Source organism: Amblyraja radiata, chromosome 32, assembly GCF_010909765.2.
Source record: "Amblyraja radiata isolate CabotCenter1 chromosome 32, sAmbRad1.1.pri, whole genome shotgun sequence".
NCBI lineage: Eukaryota > Metazoa > Chordata > Chondrichthyes > Rajiformes > Rajidae > Amblyraja > Amblyraja radiata.
The window spans coordinates 28295356-28323282 of NC_045987.1; the positions used below are offsets into that span (position 1 = coordinate 28295356).

Below are 27927 nucleotides of genomic sequence, written 5' to 3' on the forward strand. Positions count from 1 at the left end.
TTTTATAATAGCCTAACATAGGCATTATTTTAATGGGAAAATTAAAATAAATAATTTCTGGAGCTGTGAAGACAAACCAGCAGTGGCAAGGTTACTGGAGGGGATTCTGAGAAGGGGGGTATTTTTGCATTTGGAAAGGCAAGGACGGATTGAGAATAGTCAGCATGGCTTTGTATGTGGGAAATCATGTCTCAAGAATTTGATTGATTTTTTTTCTCGAGAGATGACCAGGAGAATTGAAGAGAGCAGTGTGGACGATGTTGTCTATGTGAACATTAATAAGGACTTTGATGAAGTCCTGCATGGGCAGGTTGGTCCAGGTGAGATCACATGGGTTCCAAGATCAACTAACCAACTGGGAAGAACATTGTGTGGGGGAATGAACTGCAGATACTGGTTTACACCAAAGATAGACACGAAAAGCTGGAGTAACTCAGCGGGACAGGTAGCATCTCTGGAGAGAAGGAATGGGTGACATTTCGGGTCGAGATGCTGCCTGTCCCGCTGAGTTACTCCAGCTTTTTGTGTCTAAGTTTGGATAGAACATTGGCTTGGCAGTAGGAATCAGAAAGTGGTAGTGGAGGTTGTTTTTTTGACTGAAAGCCAGTAACTACTGGAATGCTGTGGTTCAGTGCTGGCTACTTAGTTCTTTGCCATATAGATCAACAACGTGGATGAGAATGTAGGTGGCCTGATTCATAAATGTGCGAATGATACCAAAATCAGTTTTTAATGAACAATGAAAAAAGTTGTCCAAGGTTAAAAAGGGATCTAGATCTACTGGGAAAATGGGCAATAGTGTTGACTATTAACTGGTGGGAACGTTTTTCCAGCGGTTAACAGTAAATTACAAGGAGCAGCCAACCGCAGGGGATAGGTTTCATCCTACTTCTCTCAGGCTCATACCACACCATGTCCATCCAAAACAGACCAAAAGAACAGGGGAAAAACCCAGCCATTTATTGAATCACAGCCTCAGCAGTAATCTGCAGTCCGTGAAGACCCGGGGTTGTTTTCCACCTCGGGTTCACATATTTGGTTGCAAGTCTGAACATGTCTGCTCACTACATAACATAGCACAGCAAGTGGCAGCAGCATCACCCCCGGATAAAAATAACCACAACAGCTGGTGCTATGTCACTCTGGGAGCCTACAGAATGGCAATAAAGAAACTTTAGGCTGATATGACTGTGGTCAAAAATCTGCATGAAAATAAGTGCAAACTGTACGCCTTCCCCATTTCGGTTTGCAGGCGAGGTTTTTGTAAAGATATCACAAACCCACAAGCTGTACAAATATATGAATTAGGGTCAGGCAACCATCGCTTGAGACTTTATTAAAGATAGTGGCTGATCAAGCTGTGACCTCAACTCGGCATTCCCATCTACCAGTGGTAACATTTCACAGCTTGCTTGGCACGGAATCACAAATCTCTGCCTTTATATTAAAAAAAAATCAGTATCTAATTTTACCACCCAGTGATGAGCTCCTAGACGACAGCTACATCTTTACAATTAATTTACCTATTTAGATGGCACGGTGGCACAGTGGTAAAGTTGCTGCTTTACAGCGCCAGGATTCAAACATGACTGCAGGTGCTGTCTGTATAGAGTTTGTATGTTCTTCCCGTGACCGGCGTGGGTTTCTCCAGGAGCTCCGGTTTCCTTCCACATTCCAAAGACGTACAGGTTTGTAGGCTAATTGGCTTGGTAAATTTGTAAATTTTCCCTAATGTGTGGGATAGTGCTGGTGTGCAGGGATCGCTGGTTGGCATGGACTCAGTGGGGCCGAAGGACCTGTTTACACGCTGTATTTCCAAACTAAACTAAACTTCTACCACCCATTCATGGGCTCCTAGACTTTAGCTACTTCTAAATTAATTTACCCTTTTACAACCAATATTTGGCAAGGGTAGAATAGGAATGGACGTGTTTACAAAGTTCCTTTTAAGGCACCGTCAAGCACATTTTCGTTAAGGAAGCACTAACTGGCAATAATGTAATTTAGGAAATAGTCCAGCTGTAGTAATAGATTGCATGGTCATAAAAGAGTTAGGAAGTGTGAAAAATAGTTTTGTAGCTAAACCTGCTGCAACAACTAATGATGGAAAATTCCATTGCCCAGGCAAATGTGACCAGGATTAACCACACTTGCTGGTTCAAATCTCCACAGAACATGTCCAATTCCAAAATTCAAAATCCAATATGGTAGGTGGCAGCATATTTGGACTTTAAAATGTTGAACTAAACAATGCATTGCTGTGCCTCGAACATCAACTACTCTTCACACTCTGAACAATGGGACTAGTTATATTCAGTCTAAAATGGTGTTTCACTATCTGCTGCAGGGGTTGTCCTTCATAGAAACATAGAAAATAGGTGCAGGAGGAGGCCATTCGGCCCTTCGAGCCAGCACCGCCATCCATTGTGATCATGGCTGATCGTCCCCAATCAATAACCCGTGCCTGCCTTCTCCCCATATCCCTTGATTCCACTAGCCCCTAGAGCTCTATCTAACTCTCTCTTACATCCATCCAGTGATTTGGCCTCCACTGCCCTCTGTGGCAGGGAATTCCACAAATTCACAACTCTCGGGGTAAAAAAGTTTTTTCTCGCCTCAGTCTTAAATGGCTTCCCCTTTATTCTGTGGCCCCTGGTTCTGGACTCGCCCAACATTGGGAACATTTTTCCTGCATCTAGCTTGTCCAGTCCTTTTATAATTTTATATGGTTTCCCCTCATCCTTCTAAACTCCAGTGAATACAAGCCTAGTCTTTTCAATCTTTCCTCATATGACAGTCCTGCCATCCCAGGGATCAATCTCTTGAACCTACGCTGCACTGCCTCAATCACAAGGATGTCCTTCCTCAAATTTGGAGACCAAAACTGGACACAATACTCCAGATGTGGTCTCACCAAAGTCCTATACAACTGCAGAAGAACCTCTTTACTCCGATACTGAAATCCTCTTGTTATGAAGGCCAACATTCCATTAGCTTTCTTCACTGCCTGCTGTACTTCCACGCCAACTTTCAGTGACAGGTGTACAAGGACGCCCAGGTCTCGCTGCACCTCCCCCTTACCTAACCTAATCCCATTGAGATAATAATCTGCCCCCTTGTTTTTGCCGCCAGTGGATAACCTCACATTTATCTATATTATACTGCATCTGCCACGCAGCTTTGTGTCGTCCGCAAACTTGCTAGTGTTGCTCCTAAATCCCTCTTCCAATTCATTTATATGGTAAACAGTTGCGGCCCCAACACCGAGCCTTGCAGCACTCCACTGCCTGCCATTCTGAAAAGGACCCGTTCACTCCTACTCTTTGCTTCCTGTCTGCTAACCAATTTTCTATCCATGTCAACACCCTACCCCCAATACCATGTGCAAAGAGTTTGGGAAGAATCTGCACAAACACATCATTCTCAACCTCAGCCTGACACAAGAATGATTGTGTAGTTAATATGAAACTGGGATTTCCAATTCGCAGTGTTTTGAATCCACCCATTGACAAAAAGCATCAACTTTAAATTGAAAATGTTGACTACCCTTAATCGGCTCCACTCTAACGAGACAGGAAACAATAAATTTAAATGTATATAACAATTCTTGTTTAACCTGTGCATATATTTGATAGCTTATGAACTTGTAATTTCACTTGGCCTTCTGGTTAGGAAAGTGGAACATTTTTTGTGTTTCATTAACCATACTTTGGCACTGAAGCCAGGCATCGCATGGTTAGATGTTGGTTGGAAATATACCACATGCCCTTGTATCTCGGTTCAAATCTGAGACAGATACCACTTCCTACCACTGTAGAACTTTCCTTCAGCCTGCCTCTGAGCCGACTGATGACTGTGACAACATTTCATGTAACATTCATAGTGGCACAGCGGTAGAGTTACTGTCTTGCAGCACCAGAGACTTAGGTTCAATCCGGACTTTGGGTGCTGTCTGTACGGAATTTGTACGCTCGCCCCGTGACCGCGTGGGTTTACTCCGTGAGCTCCGGTTTCCTCCCACACACCAAAGATCAGTAAAATTGTAAATTGCCCCTCGTGTGTGTAGGAGAGTGTTAGTTGTCCGAGAATGCTAGTCGGTGCAGACTCAGTGGGCCGAAGGACCTGTTTCCGTGCTGTGTCTCTAAACTAGACTAAATTCAACAATGTCCAAGTGGACAATACCCGGTATGTAAGAGCATTCCATTTAAAAATTCTCACCTTTGTGGCCTTCCATAGTATTCTAATTTCTTCCAACATCTAGAAATATCTGCACTTCTCTAATCCTGGCCTCTTGCTCATTCCCGAATGTAAATTGATCTGTGGCTAGGAACCTCAACTTTGAAATTACCTACATAACCTTTCCACCTTTCAAAACCTTCTTTAAGATCTTCAATAAAACTCGCCTCTTCAATAAAACGCACCCCAACACCTCTATTTCCATATAAGGCTGAGGAAGTTTGCATGTCCCCAACAAATTTCATCAACCTCTACAGATGCGCTGTGGAAAGCATTTTATCGGGAGGCATCACAGCACAGTTTGGGAACAGCTCCATCCAAGACTGCAAGAAATTGCAGAGAATTGTGGATGCAGCCCAAACCATCACACAAACCAACCTTCCTTCCATTGACTCCATCTACACTTCACGCTGCCTTGACAAGGCCATTAGCATAATCATGGACGAGTCGCACCCTGGTCACTTCCAGATTCAGATGTAATAGGGCAGATAGGAACGGATAGGGTGTGGGAGGAGACAAAATGGGAACCTAATTCACTACTCAGCTCAATTCTGCTGCTGTGATTGGAAAATGCTTTTTAAGCAAATGGTATGGGTAAAGGGGAATAGTGTTTGTACGTTCTCTTTTACGTTATTTTTCAAGCGTAACTAAATACTTGGCCATTCTGTATTTAGATTATCCGTGCATGTCTGATCAAGGCACAAATGTGTGCAATGTTCTATTTGGTTTGCATAAATCGGGTAAATTGATATACAAGTCAGTGACTGATCCTAGATTAGCAGCCAGAAGCAAAATGCTCCAGTCATTATACTAATTGAAAACAATCTTTCATTCAGATCTCCCAGTTTAATGAGGTATGTTACTACAAAGTAAGTGATATGAATTAAATTGCAGTGCAGAATACCCACGTATGCTCCAGTCTGCCAAATCCTCTCATCCGGTCAAAATGGGCAACTACACACTTTCCAACACCATGGTCCATTTCCCAGACCTTTGCCACTTATTCCATCCATGTTCTCTGCAGCCTCCGTTACAGCTTACTTTTCTACCTATCTTTATCTCATTAGAAAATTCAGCAACCATACCCTTGGTGCCTTCATCCAAGTCATTTCTATATAGTGTGAAGAGCTGAGGCCCCAGCACAGTTTCTTTAGACTTGAGATACAGCGCAGAAACAGGCCCTTCGGCCCAGCGACACCACGCCGACCAGCACACAAGCACTATCCTACACACACTGGGGACAATTTATAATTTACAGAAGCCAAGTAACCTACAACCCAGTAAGATTCCTTTACTGTAAATATGTTAAATATTGTTTAGTTTAGTTTGGTGATACAGTGCAAAAGCAGACCCTTCGGCCCACCATGTCGACCAGCGATCTCCGCACACTAGCACAGTCCTGCACAATAGGGACAATTGACAATTATATCAAGCCAATTAACCTACAAACCTGTACATCTTTGGAATGTGGGAGGAAACCGGAGCTCCCGGAGAAAACCCCACAGGGAGAACGTACAAACTCTGCACAGACAGCACCCATGGTCAGGATCGAACTCGGGTCCCTGGCACTAAGTCTACCGCTGCACCACCTGCCTCCCTGTTTCCATGAGCCATATTGTAGGCACAATATTGCTCTACAGTAATATTTTCTCCACAAAAATGAACTATTTTAGTAAAAGCAAAAGGCTGAAGGAAAGCCAGTGTGCTATTTATGGAGGAGTATCCAAATTCGCCCTGCTCATGAAAACGGCTGTGTAGTTTTGGATTATCCCCACTAGTTCAGCAGAAATACCCTCCTGTTTCCCCCGAATGTCGTAAAAATGGGTCAAATCCACACAATCTAGCTCAGAGTAGGGGAATCAAGGACATAGGTTCAAGGTGAAGGGGAAAAGATTTAATCAGAATCCAAGGGGTAACCTTTTCACACAAAGGGCGATGGGTGTATGGGACAAGCTGCCAGAGGAGATAGTTGAGGCTGGGACTATCCCATCGTTTAAGAAACAGTTAGACAGGTAGATGGATAGAACAGGTTTGGAGGGATATGGACCAAGCGCAGGCAAGTGGGACTAGTGTAGCTGGGACATTGTTGGCCGGTGTGGGCAAGCTGGGCCAATTTCCACATTGTGTGACTCTAACCCTAAATTGAATGGTCTTTTATCATCCACTGAAGGGCATTTAAAATATCAAGTTACTTGAGAAAAGAAAGTACTATTTCCCCACACTAATCTCAGCTGATACAAGCACACATCAGCCATTGGAAGGATGCGGTTGAGCATTGGTCAAGATAGTCACAGCTGACTCACCACAGGGTTGAAAATATTTTTACCATTCAGTGTCATCTTGCATTATAAAGTGCATTTCACTTTCCAGTTTAGGTGCCCCAAATATCTTGTTATTACAAGAGATAGACACAAAATGCTAGAGTAATTCAGCGGGACAGGCAGCATCTCTGGAGAGAAGGAATGAGTGACGTTTCGGGTCGAGACCTTTCTTGGTCGAGACACTTCTGCGGTCTGAAGAAGGGTCTCGACCCGAAACGTCACCCATTCCTTCTCTCCAGAGATGCTGCCTGTCCCGCTGAGTTACTCCAGCGTTTTGTGCCTATCTTTAGTTTAAACCACCATCTGCAGTTCTTTCCTACACATCTTGTTATTACATCCCCCTCATCTCACTTCAGAAACCACCACAGGACAAGAATCTAAGAAGGGGCAGTAGGGAATGTACAATATAAAACTTAGTTGAAGCAATATAGAGTAGCTGGCCACACTTGGGAGTACACAGGATGACAAAAGCAGGGATATGCGCCGCAGATTATGCCTCTCTCGTACATTGAAATCCGACGTCTACCTGCTTGAAATCTCTACCCATATGAGAACCAAAGATGAAGGAATGGAAACGAAGGAAAGGTCCACTATAAGAAGTAGCGCTGACATCAATAGCACGAGGGGCAGCAGTTTCAGGAACAATTAAGATTCCCCCACCCCCCCGCAAACGCGCGTTGGAGGAACAGATGGTCTAGTTCTGCACTTGGTCTAGTTAAGATCTGCACTTGGTCTAGTTAAGATTTAAAACTGCACTGTCAATATGCAGTTTAGTTTAGTTCATTCAGAGCAACCAATATTCCACCAAAACTGTCACATAAATTACTGAGGTATTGACATGCAATGTTTTGTTTTCAATTTCATTCTAACACAGTTAGGGGAAGAAAATAACAACTATCCCTAACCTACAGGGTGGGGTACTGGGCGGCACAGTGGCGCAGCGGTAGTTACTGGGTTCAATCCTTAGTACAGGTGCTGTCTGCGTGGAGTATGTATGTTCTCCCTGTGACCGTGTGTTTTCTCCAGGTGCTCCGGTTTCCTCCCACACTCCAAAGACGTGTTAAATGGCTTCTGTAATTTGTCCCTAGGGTAGGATAGTGCGATTGCTGCTTATCGCTGGTCGGCGTGGACTCGTTTGGCTGAAGGGCCCGTTTCAATGCTGTATGTAAAGTCTACAGGGTGGTGTAGATGAGAGCAGAGACAGAGTATAGCTCACTCAACACCAGCCCCTGCTTAGCTGCTACTCCACCAACAGAAGGAACCATTTGGGGCTGAGCTGCCAGGGTAGGAAGCATTGAAACAGACTACCATGTGCACCACACCAAGCACCTTTCCATACGAGAAGGTAAATCGTATGTATTGTTTTCATAATAGGAATGAGATTGCTCATCTTATGTTATGGTTTTATTGACTGTAACATAGCACAACACAGGAACAATACTTTGGTCCCTCAATATCTGTGCCAAACATGATGCCAAGACACGAGTAGGAAAGAACTGCAGATGCTGGTTTAAATCGAAGGTAGACACAAAATGCTGGAGTAACTCAGCGGGACAGGCAGCATCTCTAGAGAGAAGGAATGGATGACGTTTCTGGTCGCGACCCTTCTTCAGACTGATGTCAGGTGAGTGGGCAGGACAGAGATAGAATGTAGACCGAAAGTAAGATGGTGAGAGGCAATTTGCAATTGCAATTTTATGTAGTCCAGCCAGACCATCTTCAGAGCACAGGCCCTAAGAAAGCATGCACGATGCAAGGATGCCTCTGTGTATCTTTAAGCATCTTAAGAATGGGTGCCTTTTATAGATATTGTTTACATATATTAACCATCTCTTATTGCAAACTATGAACGGTCAGTGAATAAATACAATTTATAAAAGGAAATATCTAGATAGGATGCGTGAAGAGACTTCATGAATTCACCTTATAGAACTACCCTCTGGCACGGTTTGGTATTATTGATTTATATGCAACTATTTACAGAGTTGGCCAGCTCACGTTGAATAGATGCATCGCAAGGAACCTCTGCCCATGGTTCCCTCATTCACCTGGGCTGGATGTGATTGCTTCATCTGACTGCCTTTCCACACCTGATCCTGGTGTAGTGATGCAGAGGCCTTGCCCCTCGAACACCTCCAACAGAAGAAAGCAGAGGTAAGGCTTTACTTTCTGTCAAAGGCATCCCTGGAGTTAAAAGTTTGTTTAATATCTCTGGCATTCAGAGACATCTACAAACTATTAACTCTGAGGTAAAAAAAATAAAAAGAGTTAAAAGATTTAATTGAAAGCATTAAAACCAAGGAAACAGACAAGCAACTTTACTTTGCCCTCGTGTCCTAATTCACAGGCCTAGTAGCACCAATGAAATCAATGAATCTCCAATCCTTTGCCATGCACAAGATCAGAGTAACGATCACAAGCAAAATGCCGAGCAATACCAAGTAGTCTACAGCTTGTCCCCCAAACTATCCATGTCCTCAACTAGCAGTGATCATTCACACGTATGGGACTAGCATCAGTTTAATGCTTGAAATGTCCGTGGCTCCCAATTGGGTTTTTGTGCAAGAGTTAAACGTTGACACTAAAGCATAATCAAAATTCAGGAGAACAGAAAGTACACACATCAGAAGAATTATATGTGAACTTCTGGCTTTTAAAGAATAATAATTAATGTTGTGGCAGAGAGTAACAGATAAATACCTAATTATTTTCTTGCACTTACCTGGCCCTTTAGCTCCTCCTGCTACAATTCGACCAAGCCTGAATATTATAGCTCGCTCATACTCCTTGACAATCTGTGATGAGAGAAAAAAAAAGAAAAAAGTGTTGCCTGCATATTCCATTTTGTTATAGGAACAAAATCCTGGGGTAACTCAGCAGGTCAGGCAGTATCTCCAGTGAATGGGATCGGTGACGTTTTGGGTCGTCACCCCTCCCAAGTCTGCTGAAAGGTCTTGACCCGAAACCTTGCCTATTCCTTTTCTCCAGAGATGCTGCCTGACCCGATGAGTTACTCCAACATTTTGTGTCTATCTTCGGTGTAAACCAGCATCTGCAGTTCCTTCTTACATATTCCATTTTGTTTCCGTTTACTATACCTATTCTCAGGATCCACATAAAAGCCCACATTGACAGGAATTGAAGACCAACAAAAAAGTGAGAAATAACTGAATCTGCAACTCCCACCACTACCATGGTCTGGTACGGCAATAAGTAAATGTTCATTGGTAACATCTGAAACCACTGTGCAATTTGGCTTGACCACTTCTCATTCTGCAGTGTTGCAATGAGTCGTGAACCTACTTCTCAAAGAATCTCAGAGGCTCAGTGCTGGGAAAATTCATATAATGCTGCTATGTTGAGGTTGGGGTTAAGCATACCACCGGAGCATAGCAGAGGGAGCTTTTCTTTGTACATGAGCGTGCCAAATCAAGTGCAGGGAGCGAGAAAACATCAAAAGCCTCTGCTCGCCGACATTAGGTGAATGCAAACAGCAGCGGAAGATCTTATTATCTTTATGGAGTCTGAAGAAGGGTCTCAACCCGAAACGTCACCCATTCCTTCTCTCCAGAGATGCTGCTTGTCCTGCTGAGTTACTCCAGCATTTTGTGTCTATCTTATTCTCTTTAGAACTGCACGTCTGATTTTGCAGCAACGGTGAACACAGAATGTGTGGCCAGTACTAGACCGAACAAGCACTTTCTGAAGCAGCCTCACTTAATGCAGAGCGCACATAGCAACATCAAGGCTGTTGCACATCAACTATGCAATTGTGTGCGATGCCAAGGATTCATTGCAGTTAACTCCACGAGTACTGGATTTAAGGAAAATGATTATTTTTCACTGCAATGCTTTCAAACACTTCCCCCACCCCCCCCATTTTTCTCAGTTATTATCACCCCACACAACAAAGCCATGTCTGAGAGAAGCACAAGCTTGGGACTCCGTCTGGTTTGTCCAACAGAGACTGCCTGCATTCTTGCTTTATTAATCAATCCCAACAGGGATCCCGAGCCGAAACGTCCCCTATCCATGATCCCCAGGAATGCCGCCTCTCCCGGAGAGTTACAGCAGCCATGTGTGTCTACTTTCATACTATAAATCTTTCATACTATAAAATGCTGACACAAGCATTACATTTTCCTCCAGGCCCAATTCAGGATGGTCATAGTGCCGTTTATAGTTTATAAGTAACAACTGAATATCATAATTGGAACTTGATTAATTTGAAAGCCCTAAGGACTGGAACAAGAGACAGCTAAAGACACAAGGCTCCACTTTCTTTTGTTCCTTTTAATTGTCGAGGTTCCTTTTACAGAACCCAGGTTGTCAATAAACAGTAAACATGAGCCTACCCCTTTTTAAATTAGTTGAAGAGATACAGTGGAGAAACAGTCCCTTCAGCGCACCGAGTCTGCGCCGGCCAGTGATTCCTCTACACTCACACTATCCTACAAACTAGGGATAATTTACAATCTTTACCAAAGCCAATTAACCTACAAATTTGTACGCCTTTGGAGTGTGGGAGGAAACCGGAGCGGTGAAAGCACATGTTGTCATGGGGAGAACGTACAAACTCTGTACCGACATAGTCAGTATCAAACCTGGGTTTGATTCTACTGCCGGGAACATAGACACAAAATGCTGGAGTAACTCAGCGGGACAGGCAGCATTGCTGGAAGGAAAGAATAGGTGACGTTTCGGGTCAAGACCCTTCTTCAGGCTGAGAGCTGCGGCACTGTGCTCCCATTAGCAAATAGTTCACACATCAGGTATAAGTTTAGAAACAAGGAACTGCAGATGCCGGTTTATAAAAAAAGACACAAAGTGCGAGAGTAAATTAGCGGGTCAGGCAGCATTCCTGAAGAACGTGGATAGGTGACATTTCGGGTTGGACCGTTCTTCAGGCTGATTGTGGTGGAGAGAGGGGTGACGGGGAAGATATTCAACAGAAGCACAAAAGTCAACCAAGAAATAAAAGAAATACCAAGTAGGTAAGATTGGGAGCTTGCTGTCTGTAAACACAGTGGAAAAGGAAATAATTAAAGCTTTCAAAAGTAAGGTGGATAGGTACAAGGGAGGTAGACACAAAATGCTGGAGTAACTCAGCGGGGCAGGCAGCATCTCTGGAGAGAAGGAATGGGTGACGTTTCAGTTCGAGACCCTTCTTCAGACCGAAGAAATGTCATCCATTCCTTCTCTCCAGAGATGATGCCTGCATTTTGTGTCTACCTTCGATTTAAACCAGCATCTGCAGTTCTTTCCTACTCAGGTACAAGGGAGTATAGTTTGCAAGGAAATGGGAGAGAAAAAAAGGGATACGCAGCTGATATCACTGCTCAACCTGTAGCTGGTAAAACTAGGTAAAATGGCTTCCACGTTCTGGAATAATTCTATGATTCTAGTTAGTTTCTGACAGATGGCCTTAAACAGAAGTTACCCGTGATGTATCGTGCAGAGCTGCCATTAAGTACTTTGAAAGCAGTTTGATTCCTCTATATTTTGGTTGCCTTACCTTAATGCATAACCAAATGGAAAAGGGGAACGTGATGAGCATTAAGAAGAAAGAAATGACAACCAAGATCAATCCGCAACATCCAAGAGTGTTTTTGGACTTTCCTGTAAAACAAAGATGGTAAACAGATTTTGATGCCACACTGTACAAAGGCATTATTTAAGATTACACAATAAGCAATTAAGACAACTGAGGTACAATCAACATATGGGCAAGTCAAGTAGAACACATGAACTGATTGCTGGGTTGGGGATTACTTTGAGGGAAGTTAGGCTAGAAGCAGCAAATTCCCAGTGGCTGAGATGGATATAAATATTCCCATTGTGCAGTACATAATTTGACTAAAAGAGGCGCATGCTAAACCACACGGGGAAACCCACAAAGGCAATCCTTGAGCAATTTTCCTTGGAGATTGGAGGTTATCAAACCGCTTCACCTCACCACTGGACAACTTAAACTCACTGCCTGTCCCGCTGAGTTACTCCAGCATTTTGTGTCTATCTTCGGTTTAAACCAGCATCTGCAGTTCCTTCCTACAAATTACTATTGCAGTCTCTTGTTTTTCTGTCAGTCAGTCGTGATGGCATGTGGTATGTGTTAAAGGGCCACTAGCCAAGTTGTCATTCTTTTGAGTTGTGACGATTTTGCTTCGGTCTTCCCTCCCCTCCCCTCCCTGTCCTGGGCATGTCTATAATCACAGCCATGAAAGCTTAATTTAAAACATATCCAATGATAATATGGACACAGCACCCATGGAGTTGAAGTTCAATACAAACCAATAATAGTGGCAAGACCAATATTTAAGTTATGCTTTTGTTGACAGAATAAATGACCAGTTTACATGTATTTAACTTGATGAAAGCATGGTGGTTTCCACAGCAATAGGTGTCCCAACAATGGCAGCTCGTCACAGAGCAAAACATGCAACGCCATTCAACCAATATGCACTCTTGCCCAACAATGGAACTATCACGATGACTTGCATTTTTTAAAATCCAGAGTAGAAATGCTGGAGAAACTCAGCGGGTGAGGCATCATCTATGGAGCGAATGAATAGGTGACGTTTTGGGTCGAGACCCTTCTTCAGACTGATGTGGGGGTGGGGGACGGGAAGAAGAAAGGAAGAGGTGGAGACAGTAGGTTGTGGGAGAGCTGGGAAGAGGAAGGGAAGGAGGGAGAAAGCAAGCACTACCTGAAATTGAGAAGTCAATGTTCATACCGCTGCGGTGTAAACTACCCAAGCAAAATATGAGGTGCTGCTCCTCCAATTTGCGGTGGGACTCACTCTGGCCATGGAGGAGGCCCAGGACTGAAAGGTCGGATTCGGGATGGAAGGGGGAATTGAAGTGCTGACCCACCGGGAGATCAGGTTGGTTAATGCGAATTGTGCGGAGGTTTTGGGCGAAGTGATCGCCAAGCCTGCGCTTGGTCTCACCGATGTAGAGCAGTTGACACTATTATTATCCAGACATCTGTTCAGTACATCATAAATTATTCACTTTTGTTTCACACAAGAACTTACAACTAAAAACTGTGTGGTGCACTATTTTAAGCACAAACTACACGTATATGGATTAAAAACTTCAAATTTAAAATGCTGCCACTTGCATTCTTTAGTCTGTGTGACATAAGTAACACTGAGTGGGAAAGAACGATCTTGTGTCTTGCAAACTAGATTTTCTCAGTGCTATACTTGCCACGTGGTGCAGCAGTAGATTGCAGCCTCATGGCGCCAGAGATCTGGGATCGATCCTGACTATGGGTGCTGTCTGTAGGGAGTTTGTACGTTCTCCCCGTAACCTGTGTGGGTTTTCCACGGGTGATCTGGTTTCCTCCCACACTCCTAAGATGTACAGGTTTGTAGATTAATTAGTTGGCTTTATAAAATAGTATGTTGTTCCCAATGTGTGTAGGATAGTGCCAGTGTGTGGGGATCTGGAAACTGAACCAATATTATAGTCTGTGCCCAGCAGTATGGGTACAATTTCCCTTCCTTCCTTCTTCCCCCACCACACACAGCTGGTCTATTTGTTTCCTGATGGATTGCACAAGTGTAACATGCAAAATGTTCCCTCCCATTGAGCATCTGGCCCCATGCCCCTGGTTCCAGTTTATCTGTGCACAAAAGCAGCCTTCACGACTTACACCCATTTCCCCAGCCAGTGGCTTTCTTGTGTCACATTTAAGTGTTGAATACTGGCAAAGTTTTGGAAATAAAGATTTCCCAGCCTCCAATGTACATTCCACACACTTAGAAGGCGACAGAAACTTGCTCCAACATGAACCTATATAGAGCCTTCAATGTAATGAATGCTCTGCACAAAATTTGACACCAAACTTAGCCACTTATTAAGGAGGAACAAAGTGTTAGAAAGACAGATAGCTTTACTGGGGGGTGTGGGAATTCCAGCACTCAGCTTCTTGGCAACAAATGGCAGCATTGACAATGAGACAATTACAACCAAAATTATCCAGTAAACAACTCCCAATGTTACCTGGTTATCTTCCACCCACCCTCCCTCTCAATTCCTCTGACTCCACCGCATCTGCTCCCAAGGTGAGGTTTTCAATTCTAGGGCATCTGAGATGTCCTCTTTCTTTAGTAAATGTGGTTCTTTCTTCCCTCTTCTCCCCCCCCCCCCCCCCCCCCCCCCCCACCCACCCATGCCACCTCTGTGTCCCATAGTTCCTCTCTCACTCCCCCTCCCCCCACAGACAGAACATGATTAGAGTATCCCTGGTCCTCACCTTTCACCCTACCAGCTCCATATCCAACACATCATCCCCCAACATTTCCATCACCTCCACCGTGACCCCACCACCAGTCACATCTTCACATCTCTACCTCCTTCTGCAGGGACTGCAGAACTCCTTGGATCACTCACCCCCTCCCACCCAAACCACCCCCTACCCATGTACTTTCCCCTGCAACCACAAGAGAGGTTGTCCTTATTCCTGCTCCCTCGCCTCCATCCAGCAACCCCAGCTGTCCTTCCAGGTGAGACAGAGTTGCACCTCCTCTAATCTCATCTATTGTATCCGGTGTTCCTTATGTGACCACCTTGGTGAGACCAATCGTTGACTCGGGGAACGTTTCGCTGAACACTTAATGTAGGTATGTTGCAAAGCCTACCTGAAGCGTCCTTGAAAATCTTCCGCTGCGGGTGTGCGCGATTTTGGCGCCGTTTAGAGGGGGCGGGTTTAAAACGCGATTTTCTCTAAGCTGTTCCAATCGAAAATGTTCAGCCTAGTTAATTATTAACGAAAAATCGCTGGAAGACCCCGTCGCAAAAGCTATTATTAGGTTTAAAGGCCTTGAATAATAGTTATAGTAGTTTAAAAATCAATCTTTAAACCCGCGACCGTCACCAACCGCTGGGTCTCATAAAGCAAATAGCAGAAGTTAGGTTGTATATTTTTACATTAAAAAGGGCTTCTAAAGATCCCGTTATACAAAGTTTACTATTGCGAGTAGCTCAATTTGGGCCCATTATATCGCGCAGTATTTTTCTCGGCATTTGAGGCACAAATCTACCGCAATGTGAACGTTCTAAACCAGCGCGTTCCACAGGGACCCACTGGAAAGCTGATTTAAATGGGCATTTATTTACAGCAATTAAACACTAAATTCCTTCCATTTGGCCTATAAATTAATGTAAATGAGATTTAAAAATCATGTTTTATTGTGAATTATTTGTGAATATTATTTGGACATTTAGGCTATTTAAAAATGTTAATCATTTATTAAGAAATGGATAGATGTTTAGATCTAGTAATTGAAGTCTGAAATTAGCTACAATTAGGTAACTAACTAATTATATGCTTTAATTTCAGGTCATCCAAGTAAGATTATTTTATATTTGTTTCAGAATGCTTCAATCTATGATAACTGAAAATTTCATTCAGTTCTCTTAATTTTTAAGAAAGTTATGGGCTTTTGACTGTTCACGATCACAGCTTTTTTGTTATGTCCATAGAAAATCAATAGGGAACAAGATGCTCATTTCCCAGTATGAAAATGGCCATAACTTTTTAAATACTTGAGATATGAAAGTGAATTAGGTGTCAAATTAAACTTATTTTTATGCTTTATCTGATGGGATAAATTACAGACTTGATTTTTAAAATCTCAAAATTTTGTAACATTGCTACTTAATGGATCTCCCAATTTCTAACCATTTTAACTCCCCTTCCCATTCCCATACTGACTTTTCAGTTCTGGGCCTCCTCGATTGCCAGAGTGAAGCCACATACAAACTGGAGGAACAGCATGTCACATTCCAGTTGGGTAGCTCACAACAATGGCATGAACATTGAATTATCAAATTTTAGGTAACCTCTAACCACCCCCCTTCACCCTGCCCTTTCTCCCCCAATTCCCCCCCCCCCCTTCCTTCCTCCCTCTCAGGTCCAGTACCCACCTGGACTACTTTGTCCCTCCCACTCTACACATTCCTTCCTCTGCTTTTTTGTGGAATTCCTTGCCAGAGGGCAGTGGAGGCCAAATCACTGGATGGATTTAAGAGAGAGTTAAATAGAGCTCCAGGGGCTGGTGGAATCAAGGGATATGGGGAGAAGGCAGGCACGGGTTATTGATTGGGGACGATCAGCCATGATCACAATGAATGGCGGTGCTGGCTCAAAGGGCCGAATGGCCTCCTCCTGCACCTGTTTTCTATGTTTCACAATTACCAACCCTTCTATTCTTTTGTCTCACATCTCCAGTTTTAATCATCTGCCTATCAAAAAAACCCTTTGCCCGTGTCTGCACTTAAGAGACCCAACTCTCTTAACTTCCGTCTTAGCTTTCAGAGTCCCACATATCAATACAAAATCTCGTATTTCTACAGCGCCTTACACAGTGTTGGGATGTGCCAAAAGCAGTGTTTTTGAAGTCTGGTCATTGTTTGAATGCAGAAAATTCACATTCATACGTGATCATAAGAGAAGTTCATTGAAGTCAAATATGACAAGGCAAGATAATTCCCCTGCTCTTCAAAATAGCACCCTGGGATTTGCATAGAGGAGGAAAGTTTTATAAAGTTGCGACATGACTTCCTGACTGTTACAATCGCATTTTTTCGCTTAAACCCAGGAAATGTAAAATCCTGGGGCGATTTAAAATAAAAATGTCAAGATATTGGAGGAAACAGGATACTCTCCAATTTCAACTGTTTAGGGGGTCTGGCAGAGGGCCAGGGTAAAAATTGGAGCAGGGGCTTCCGGGAATGACAACGAGTTGTGGATGTTTGAACTCTTCCCTTTTTCTCATTCAATATAAGATTGTTGGATTATTTGTAACCAAAGACTCTGAGAAAAATCAGGAGAGCAAGGTTATGGAATTGTGTCACAGATATGCCATGATCCTAGTTTTAGAAATGACCTGGTGTCTTCCTCAGTTTGCCATCTTAGGATTTAGGGAGAAAATATGCGATTGTAACAGTCAGGAAGTCATGTCGCAACTTTATAAATCTTTGCTTTTGCCACATTTGGGGTATTTTGTTCAGTCCTGGTCATCCCATTACAATAAAGACGGAGGCTCTGGAAAGGGTACAGGTTTACCAGAACAATGCCTGAATTAGAGGGTATCAGCTCACAAAGGAGCGATAAGAAGAGTTTGGCCATAATTGGATTGCTTTTTCTGAAGCGTCAGGGATTGAGGGGAGACCTGATAGAAGGTTGAGGATTTAGCTTTGGCACCGATATTGTGGACTGAAAAGCACTGTTTGTGCTGTACTATTCTATGTTCTAAACCAACATTTTTGCAATCTCTCTTGCAGTAACTTAACTATCCAGGTACACTCTGATATTGCATTTCTCCAAGATCCTTTCTATAGTGTGGTGCAGTGTATAGAACAGAGAACAGCATCACCAGCGAACAGGGCAGCATGGTGGCACAGCAATAGAGTTTCTGCTATACAGCGTTTGCAGTAGTAGTCTCGGGTTCGATCCCGACCACGGGTGCAGTCTGCACGGAGTTTGTACATTCTCCCCGTGACGGCGTTGGTTTTCTCCGAGATCTTCGGTTTCCTACCACACTCCAAAGACATACAGGTTTGTAGGTTAATTGGCTTTGTATAAGTATAAATTGTCCCTAGTGTGTGTAGTAAGATAGTGCTGATGTGTGGGGATCGCTGGTAAGTGTGGACCCAGTGGGCCAAAGGGCCTGTTTTCTCGCTGTGTCTCTAAACTAATACTAAACCAAGTACAGCTCAGGAACAGGCCCTTCAGCCCACATTGTTTGGGCCATATTCCTTGCACTTCTATCAACCCCCCCACCTCCTTTGACGTTCCAAAAAAATCATTCCACATTTATCCAACCTCTCCTTGAAGTTGAAATCCCCTAATCCAGGCAGTATTCTGGTAAACCTCCTCTGCACTCTCTCCACATCCTTCCTGTAATGGGACAACCAGAAATGTACGCAATACTCCAAATGCCGTTTAACCAAAGTCCTATGTGGCTGCAACATGACATCCTGCCTCTTATACTCGATGCCCCTAACAATGAAGGCAAACATACCACATGTCTACTTGTGCTGCCACCTTCACTGGGTTATAAACTTGGAATCCAAGATCCCTCTGCACATCAACGCTGTTCAGGGTCTTGCTACTAACTGTATACTCTCTCCTTGCATTCAACCTCCCAAAGTGCAACACCTCATACTTTCTTGGATTAAACTTAATCTGCCATTTCTGCAACTGATCTTATATATCGCTGTATCTTCTGACAGACTTAATCACTGTCTGCAACTAATCAAATTTTGATGTCATCAGCAAACTTACTCACCAACCTATCTACATTTACGAAAAAGTCATTTGTATATCATAAACAGCAGAGGTCCCAGCACAGATCCCTGCAGAACTCCACTGGTCACAGATCTCCTACCAGAATATCTTCCTTCCACCAAAACCCTCTGTCTTCTATGAATAAGCCAGTTCTGAATCCATACGAATAAGTCATTGTGAATTCCGTGGATCTTAATCTCGTGGATCAGTCTGCCATCAGGGACTTTATCAAAAGCCTTACTAAAATTCATGTAGGCAACATCCATCACCCTACTTTCATCAATCTCCTTCATCACCTCCTCAAAAATACTATCAAGATAAGGGCCTGTCCCACGAGCATGCGACTCCATGCGGCAAGCGCGACCTAACATGGTCGCTTGAGCCGTACGGCCTCGCGGGGCCAGTCCCACTTTGATCGTCGGAGCCGTATGGAGTTGTGCGGAGCTGGTCCCGACATCGCGCGGGGCACCGAAAAACTGACCGTGTTCAAAAATTCCATGTGGCAACGGCCTGCCGGCCCGCAGCTGCCTCGAAGCCGTACGCACTGCCTCAACGGGTGTGTGCAGAGTCTCGACTGCGTACGTCACGCGGACTTCACGTCACTCACTTGACCTCCGCGCGGCCCCCGCTTCCGGTTTGGTCGCGCTCGCCACATGCAGGTGCATGCTGGTGGGACCGGCCCTGTACGGGGATCACTCAACCTCTGCGCGGCCCCCGCTTCCGGTTTGGTCGCGCTTGCCGCATGCAGGTTTCATGCTCATGGGACAGGCCCTTTAGTAAGACACGACTTGCCACATACAAAGCTGTGCTGACTGTCCCCAATTAGCCCATTCTATTCCAAATGGGGGTAAATCCAATCTCAAAGAATTCTCTCCAATAGTTCCCCTACCACTGATGTGAGGCTCACCAGCCTATAGTTCCCTGTATTCTCTCCATTTCCCTTCTTAAACAAGGGAACAACATTGGCCACTCTCCAGTCCTCTGGGACCTCACCTGCGGTGAGAGAAGAAACAGTGATCTCCAAGGTGTGGTCTAAAGGGCTTTGTATAGCTGCAACACAATCTTGTATTCTCGTCTTCCAAAAAGGCTAGCCTTTTGAGCATACTCTCTGATGAATGATGTTTAAACAATTCAAGCTTTGCAGCATAGAAGTGGCAGTCAAGGAACATGTACCTGGCCCATCTCCTCTGACGCTCTCACAGTCCAGAGTGCATCCAATCCTGAAACACATCTGAATAATCTGCCCACTTTCCCGTCGACTACCTGGCTTCCATATAAGATGGGTGCCTACACAATTATTCCTTGCAGTAACTAGTTGCACTCTTTAACCACTGCACAGGTAAAAAAGTTTTAATCGAATGCTTTATTACTATCTAACAGTCCCCACCTTTGGAACCCCATTCTCATAAGTGAATCTAAGAGCCATTATCATGCAAAGACATCATTCACATTTGTCCAATCTAGCCTAATCTCCACTAATGCATTTTTAAAAAGAAAACACATTGAATTATACATTGACAGTTGACACAAAACAATAACAATGTGCCTGGAAATCATAGGAGGGAGTATTGATAAGGCAACAGTGAATCACCTCTTCTAAATGGGTGCTTTATTTCTGCTTGTATTGGGCAGCAGAGTGGCGCAGTGGTAGTTTTGCTTCCTTACGGCGCCAGTGGCCCGTGTTCAATCCTAGCTACCGCTGTACAGAGTTCGTATGTTCTCTCCGTGACCTGCGTGTCTGGGAGCTTCAGTTTTCTCCCACACTCCAAAGTAGTACAGGCTTGTAGATTAATTGGCTTGGTACAATTGTTAATTGCCCGAAGTGTGTGTAGGGTCGTTTTAGTTTGCAGGGATCGCTGGTCAGCGCGGACACGGTGGGCCGAAAGGCCTGTTTCCGCGATGTATCTCAAAACTAAACCAAACTAAGAGGAGGCCGTTGAAATGCAGCAGCAGGCCAGACTATTTTGAGGCTCCCAGCATTTCAAGTGACCAGGTTTCAATTAGTTTCAAATACACAGGACTTTATTAAGGACATATCCAGATTGGTTTAACAGATGGTAGCTGATTACCAAACCAGTCAACGGCTTCAGAAAATTAGCAACTTTTGTAAATGCACAAAAGAGTGAAGAAATAATCTTTACTTCTTTAAAGTTTTTATTCAATTGATTGAATTGAATACCTTTATTGTCATTCAGACCTTACGGTCTGAACGAAATTTCATGCCTGCAGTCATACATACAATAAAAAACAACAATAAACACAAATTAACATCCACCACAGTGTATCCTCCAAGCACCTCCTCACTGTGGTGGAGGCAAAAATCTTAGGGTTACTGTCTCTTCCCTCCTCTTCTCCCTCTGCGCTAGAGGATTTAGCAGCACCGTCACGAGGATTCAGTAAGACATGGTGGGTGTAATGTTGTGGTGAAGAGAGAGAGAAACGTTTCACACGATCTAAATCTTTGCACCCAAGTATGCAATTATAGATTTTTTTAACATTTTAAACTGTGTAACACTCAGACAATTACTTGTGGTTGTGAATGAGAGGAGGCATTAACAAGTAATGGATCACAGGTCAGATTAGTTCTGTAACATGGGTACCAAGGTAATTAAGTACGGGTAATTAAGCCTAGCAACAAGCTGAGAGTCAGATTGTTACAGTACACATACAGGCCTTTAGCCCACTGGATCCATGCCAACCATCAAACATTCGTTTACACTAATCTCTTTTCACATATTCCCATCAATCTTCCATCCGGGATATCAGTCTCTCTCCACTGCCACCGCCTCCAGCCTATCCCAATCTCCATTGTCTATCTCTGCTGGAGAACATTGCCATAAGTGTACATGGCGTGCTGTGCCCCCGCAGTCACAAGGTATTCCATTGGGAGAAATCTCACAACTAAATGCAATGTCAAAAGCAGGTTTCAGACATAGCATGGACCATGCTAACATAGAGTGGACCAAAACTCAGGACCTTCAAAGTTGGGCGAGGAGCTTCACCAAAGAGCCACTCTATACAAAGCTGCTGCTTACTTCAGAGAACTAACCTGATACATTGATTTAATTTGTTCTTTTGCATACATTTCATTCATTTGTTCTATGTACCTTTTCTTATCTCTCATTTCCCCCTCCCCTAACTCTGTCTGAAGGATCTTGAACCGAAACATCACCTATTCCTTTTCTCCAGAGATGCTGCTTGATCAGCGGAGTTACTCCAGCTGATACAGATATTTAAACGCTGCTACTGAAACTTTGAGAATACGGCTTCATGATCTTAAAACACATTCCCGAAAAAAAACAGCCACTGAAAGAAGACCTACAGCCAGAATACTCATCGTCAACAGCTCATGTAGGTTGGTTATGCTAGGGGAAAAAATGATCAATAATCTCCATTTACATTTCATGTTTAACAAACCTAAACATCCCAACACCCTGCACAAGACTGCTATCATAATGAAGCAAGGAGCAATAAAACACCACAGGAGTGCCCTCAGCCCATGAAGTCTGCTCTGACTTCTTCAAGAAGGAAGATAGACACAAAATGCTGGAGTAACTCAGCAGGTCGGGCAACATCTCTGGAGAAAAGTAATAGGTGACATTTTGGTTCAAGATCCTTCTTCAAGAAAGATGGCAGTTTGTCTGCATTCGTGCAATTGTTTTGTTAGTGAAGCATTTGTACGATTCCCCTTTGAAACGTGCCACTGAACTCATTTCTCCCATTCATCTGAACCTATTACTGTAGCATTGTGATCAAATTACTGCACCAGAAGCTAAGGATCGGGACCATAAACAGGACACAAGTTTGAAATCCACTGTGACAGCTGGGGAATTTAAACACAGGTCATTACATATGATCTGGAATCTCAAACAAAATATTATAGTGGTGGAAAAACCCATCCACTTAACCAATTGCCTTCAGGGGAGGAAGTCTGACATCGTACTGTCAGGCTGATGTGACTCCAAATGCACCTATGCAACTGATCTTTCACTACCTTGTTAGATCACTGGCAAATTGGAATGTGACATTCCATGAACAAATAAATTAAAACCTAATGGGTTCTATCTTAACCAGAAAGGACATTTGCAAGAAATAACAAACACAGCTGAATTAATCATTAGCATTTATACTTTGGGATTTATTGAGAATAAGTGCCCAATAAAAGAAACACGAATGATCGATAGTATGTTCAATTATTTCCCTCAGTAACCTGCATCATTTCCAACTACTGTCTTACTAGCACTACTTTCAACCCCCCCCCCCCCCCCCCCCCCCAGATTTGCTCCAGTTGGAAAAAAATTCTAACAGAATACATTCTCACACAGCAAATAACCCAATATTGCTCAAGTTACTGTTAGGACTTCTGTTTCCAGAATTACATAACAGTTGATGAGACATGCTATCCTACATGGGGGGGGGGGGGGGGGGGGGGGGGGGGGAGCAGGGTGTTGGGGGTGGGGAGGGGAGGAAGGGCAGGGGACTAGGGAATGAGGGGAAGGGTTGATCGAGGATGAGGGGGAGCGCAGCCACTGCCAGCGCCGTCGTCGACAGTTCCAACCGATCGGTGGTGAACCCTGTGGCCGCCCTTGAGCATTAGGCTGCGGGTGGGAGAGCGGGGGAGCCGGGCCTCTCCCCCCCCCCTCCCTCAGGCGGCCACCGCCGCCTTTCTCCCCCCCCCCCCGTCTCTCCCCCCCCCCCCCCCGTCTCTCTCCCCCTCTCCCCCTCCCTCCTCTCTACCTTTATCGTCGGTGCGCCGCACTTTGAGTTGATCGACGGGGTCGGCCTCCATGTCGCTGCGCTGCTGCTGCTGCTGCTGATGTTCGGGGCTGACTCTGTTCACGGTGAAGACCTCGGGCGCTCTCCCCCAGTCGCGCTGCTCCTCCACCATGCAGCCCGCGCCCGCGCCGGCGGACCCGTCACTCACCCCGGGACCCCGCCCACAGACCCACCCCCCTCTGCCCAACGGCCCCGCAACCCCCCCAGCCCGCCGTCACTCACCCCGGGACCCCGCCCCACTGCGTCTCAGAGCAAACGCATGCACGGGTGCCTGCCTATGCGTGCATTGCATGGGAGATGACCTCTGCGTATGCATGCACGGGCGCATACCTCTCTGCGTGTGATTGGAACGGTGTTTGGCTTTCTGTCTGGTGTGGTTATCTATACATGGGGCTAGAGCATCTATCTTCTGAGTGTGGGTATGCATGTGTGCCTTATCTGTCTGTGCTGGTGAGCTAATTGTTTTCTGCACAGCTTAGTGTCTGTTTGTCTGCAGATTATTGTTGGTGTGCTTGTCTCTGGCTGAACATAGATGGTGTGTCTGGTTGTTGCTAGGCATTTCTTGCCTGGTCAACATGTAGGTCGAGTTGTATAACTGATCACTTTACATTTTTAAAAACTCACAGGCTCTTGCAAGTATATCCATCCTCAAGTGGGGAGATCAGACCTGTCATAATGGTTTAGATACGGCCACACCTGGGCGCTATATAGTCTTTACTCCTGTTAACCTTTTACAGTAAACCCCAGTATACTGCTTACTTTTCAATTGCATGTTAACCTCATAATTCATGTTTAATTATATTCATATCTGTAGGTAGTTATCCTCATGCTTTTTAAATATAACTAGACCAAGTGGGACCCGCTGGGCCCCGTTCCCCCAACGCAATATTCCACCCCATCTGTGCAGGTGGCTCATTTCCCCTCATCCCCCAGCAGTCCCTCCCCCTCCTCTGCACCCTAGAAACATAGAAAATAGGTGCAGGAGGAGGCCATTCGGCCCTTCGAGCCAGCACCGCCATTCATTGTGATCATGGCTGATCGTCCCCAATCAATAACCCATAGAAACATAGAAAATAGGCCTCCCTCCCTCTCTTTTCCCCTACCCTCAGTCACTCCCTCCCTCCTTCCATAACCCCTCTCCCCGCCCTCTATCTGTTTAAATAACATTAAACAACAATCCTCTCCACATCCCCTCCCCCACTTCCTCTCCTTGCAACAATGTAACAAATCTCTCATTGCACTGGCAGTCCTGTCTTTGTTAACATTGTAAGAGTGGAGCACGGCTGACGGACAGTTTATGTAAATAAGATCCTATTGTGACGTCATAGCTGTAACTGCCACTGCAACTTCAATTGATTTTTCTCAAAGTGGAGTTTTGTAAAGTTGAAAATGTGAATAAGGTAAAATATACCATCAATCGGAACAAAACTTTGATACAACACACCACAGAACACCTCACTCACTCACAGATACACACTCAAGATGAGAGTTTTAGTAATATACCAGACTAAGTGGGACCTGTTGGGTCCCAGTCACATGGGAGGCTTGGTCCCCCAATTCAACCCATTTCCCAGGGTGGTGCTGGAAGGGGCGGACCGTCCTGCGGAGTGACAGGAGAAGAGACTAATCTGCGTGGCGCTGACTGGCAGGTGAGAAGATTGATCTGCACAAGCACGGTTTTTAAGATTCTTAAACCTCAATAACTTTTACAACAGTCAACCGATCGGAACTAAACTTGGTGCACGCGTGGCCAAGAAGAACCGTGAGTGAGCTGACGAAAAATCGTAGTGCTATCGTGTACCGTTTTTGCGCAAATAGAAAGTCCACGCGAACTGCAAGATAACAAGATCAGAGTTTTAGTTATGTACTAGACCAAGTGCAGACCCATTGGGTCTGTTCCCACAACGCGCAGTTGCGATTTGGACCAGCTGATCTGTGGCTTCCACCAGCGTGACAAAGCCGGGCCGGGAGGGGAAGTGGAGGAGAGCCGGGCGGCAGCAGCCGTTATGGTCGCACGGGGCACGCGATGCGAAGGTTGCCAGCGGGAGGTGAAAAATGACTGAGTGGGGGGGGGTGAAGGATTTTATTAAAAATGTGTACAGAAAAATGACTAAATTTAATGAGGAGTGGATTTGCGAATGTAAAAGTAAAATCGCTAGTGAAATGGTAAAAATCTCGGTGTTTTTGCGTCTGGTTTTCGCGGAGTAACGAATCAAAGGCAAAATCAAAATGACATACACCCACACACACACAGAGTTTTAAAAGTATACTAGACCAAGTGCAGACCCGTTGGGTCTGTTCCTCCAACGCGAGGTTGCGTGGGGGTGGGGGGGGCGGCATGCGGCGTCACACGCACTAACCACCCCTACACATGCTAACTACCCCCATTGATATTATATTAATATTAGCTCCTTTTACAGCATACCCGCCCAAACCACAGACGCATAGCCCCCAACTCGCAGGCGCGTCTAGAAAGGGAGGACGGGGGGTTGAGAGTGAGGGCAGAGAGAGAATGGGATGAGACAGAGATAGAGGGGCAGAGACAGAAGGGCAAGAGACAGAGGGAGAGGGAGGAGGAGAGGGAGGGTGGGGAGAGAGAGATGGGAGGAGAGAGAGAGGGGAGGAGAGAGAGGGGGGCTGGGAAGGGGGTAGGGGATGGGTAGAGGGGAGAAGGGGGTTAGAGGAGGGAGGGCAGGGGGTGGGGGGAGAGGGGGGGGAGGAGAGAGAGAGGGGGAGAGAGAAAGGGGATAGAGAGGGGGAGGGAGAGAGGGGATAGAGAGAGAGGGGGAGAGAGAGAGGGGAGAGAGAGGGGGGGAGAGAGAGAGAGGGAGGAAAGGGAGGGGAAAGGGAGGGGGAGAGAGAGAGAAGGGGAGAGAGAAGGGGGAGAGAGAGAAGGGAGAGAGGGGGAGTGAGAGAAGGAGAGATGAGAGAGAGGGAGAGAGAGGAGGGAGAGTGAGGGGGAGAGAGAGGGGGAGGGGGAGAGAGAGGGATAGGGCGAGGAGAGAGGGGGAGAGTGGGGGTGAGAGAGAGAGAGAGGAGTGGGGCGGGGCGGCAGGTCGCGGGGGACCCGAGTGAGCCCGGAGCGATCCGAGGACCAAGATCCTATTGCGAGCTATAGGCTCTTCCTGAGGACTGGCAAAGCTTCCGCCGCGAACAGATGATCGGGCCCCGGACGGAGGGTAGGTCGTCCCCTGTGACGGGTAGAGAGGAGAGGGGAGAAGGTGGGAAGAGGAGGAGAGGAGAGAAGGGGGGGTGGGGGGCGGTCGAGTGAGTGGGCTGCGCTGAAGAGCCTGTCCTACCAGCATGCGATTGCATGGCGCGATAAGTACGCGCAAAGTTTCGCGTGTGACGTAATTTACGTCAAACTCACAATCAGCTGGGCAGAAGGCGGGCCAACTGAATTTGGATGTCGCAGGGCGTCGGGCCTGGTGACGTCACCGCGCAACGCCACGCGCTAGGCGTACGCTGTCAAGACGCTGCATATGACATCAAGAATGCTGCGTACGCCGTCAAGACGCTGCGTATGGCCCCAATGCGCCTGCGGGCGACAGGCCGCTGGCGCACGGAATTTTTGGGCAGTGCAAGATTTTTGGAGCCCGCGCAACGTCGAGACCATCCCCGCACAACTCCATACGCCTCCAGCGATCGAAGTGGGACCGGCCCCGCGAGGTTGTTCGCCTCAAGCGACCGGCAGCTGGGCGGGCGGGGCTTCACGAGCTGCACAGGCAGCGAGAAATCTTCTCTCGAGCGGCGGGGGGGGGGGGGGGGGGGGGGGGTGGTGTGGCAGTGCCGCGAGCAAGGGCATTGTGACGTCCCCAGCTGCTGATTTAAAGAAAAGAGTAAGTTTTGTGAAGGATTTTATTGAATGTAAAAGTAAAATCGCTAGCGAAATGGTAAAACCTCGGTGTTTTTTGTGTCTGGTTTTCGCGGAGTAACGAATCAAAGGCAAAAGCAAAATGACATACATCCACACACACACAGAGTTTTAAAAGTATACTAGACCAAGTGCAGACCCGTTGGGTCTGGTCCCCGAACGTGCTTCAGACCCCGAGTATGGGGGGGGGGGGAGGGGGGGGGCAGGGGGGGGGGGGGGGGGGGGGGAGGGGGGGTGTTCTTACCAAACTGAACTCACTGTGGAATGAAAAGTCAGTGAAAGCGGCACGATTAGAGACTGTGAGGTCTCGCATCCTCGGCACTTCTGAGACGCCGGCTCTGTCGCGCTGGCTGTTCCCCCGCTGCTGGAAAAGCAGCGGTTGAACATCCGATATTTGGCTTGAGGCAGCGTGACAGAGC

The 27927-nt window shown here is 45.7% G+C and overlaps 1 protein-coding gene across 1 annotated transcript in view; it reads right to left on the reverse strand.

The window, feature by feature from the left end:
• Nucleotides 1–23793, reverse strand: part of stom (stomatin) — a 44661-nt gene extending 20868 nt beyond the window's left edge. Inside the window, exons 1-3 of the mRNA XM_033049038.1 lie at nucleotides 23596–23793; nucleotides 12073–12176; nucleotides 9280–9352 (exon numbers count right to left, since the gene is read on the reverse strand). Coding sequence (XP_032904929.1) covers nucleotides 9280–9352; nucleotides 12073–12176; nucleotides 23596–23746 — 328 coding nt within the window. The 5' untranslated portion in view covers nucleotides 23747–23793. The remainder of the gene's footprint in view (nucleotides 1–9279; nucleotides 9353–12072; nucleotides 12177–23595) is intronic.
• Between the last annotated feature and the right edge of the window lie 4134 nt (nucleotides 23794–27927).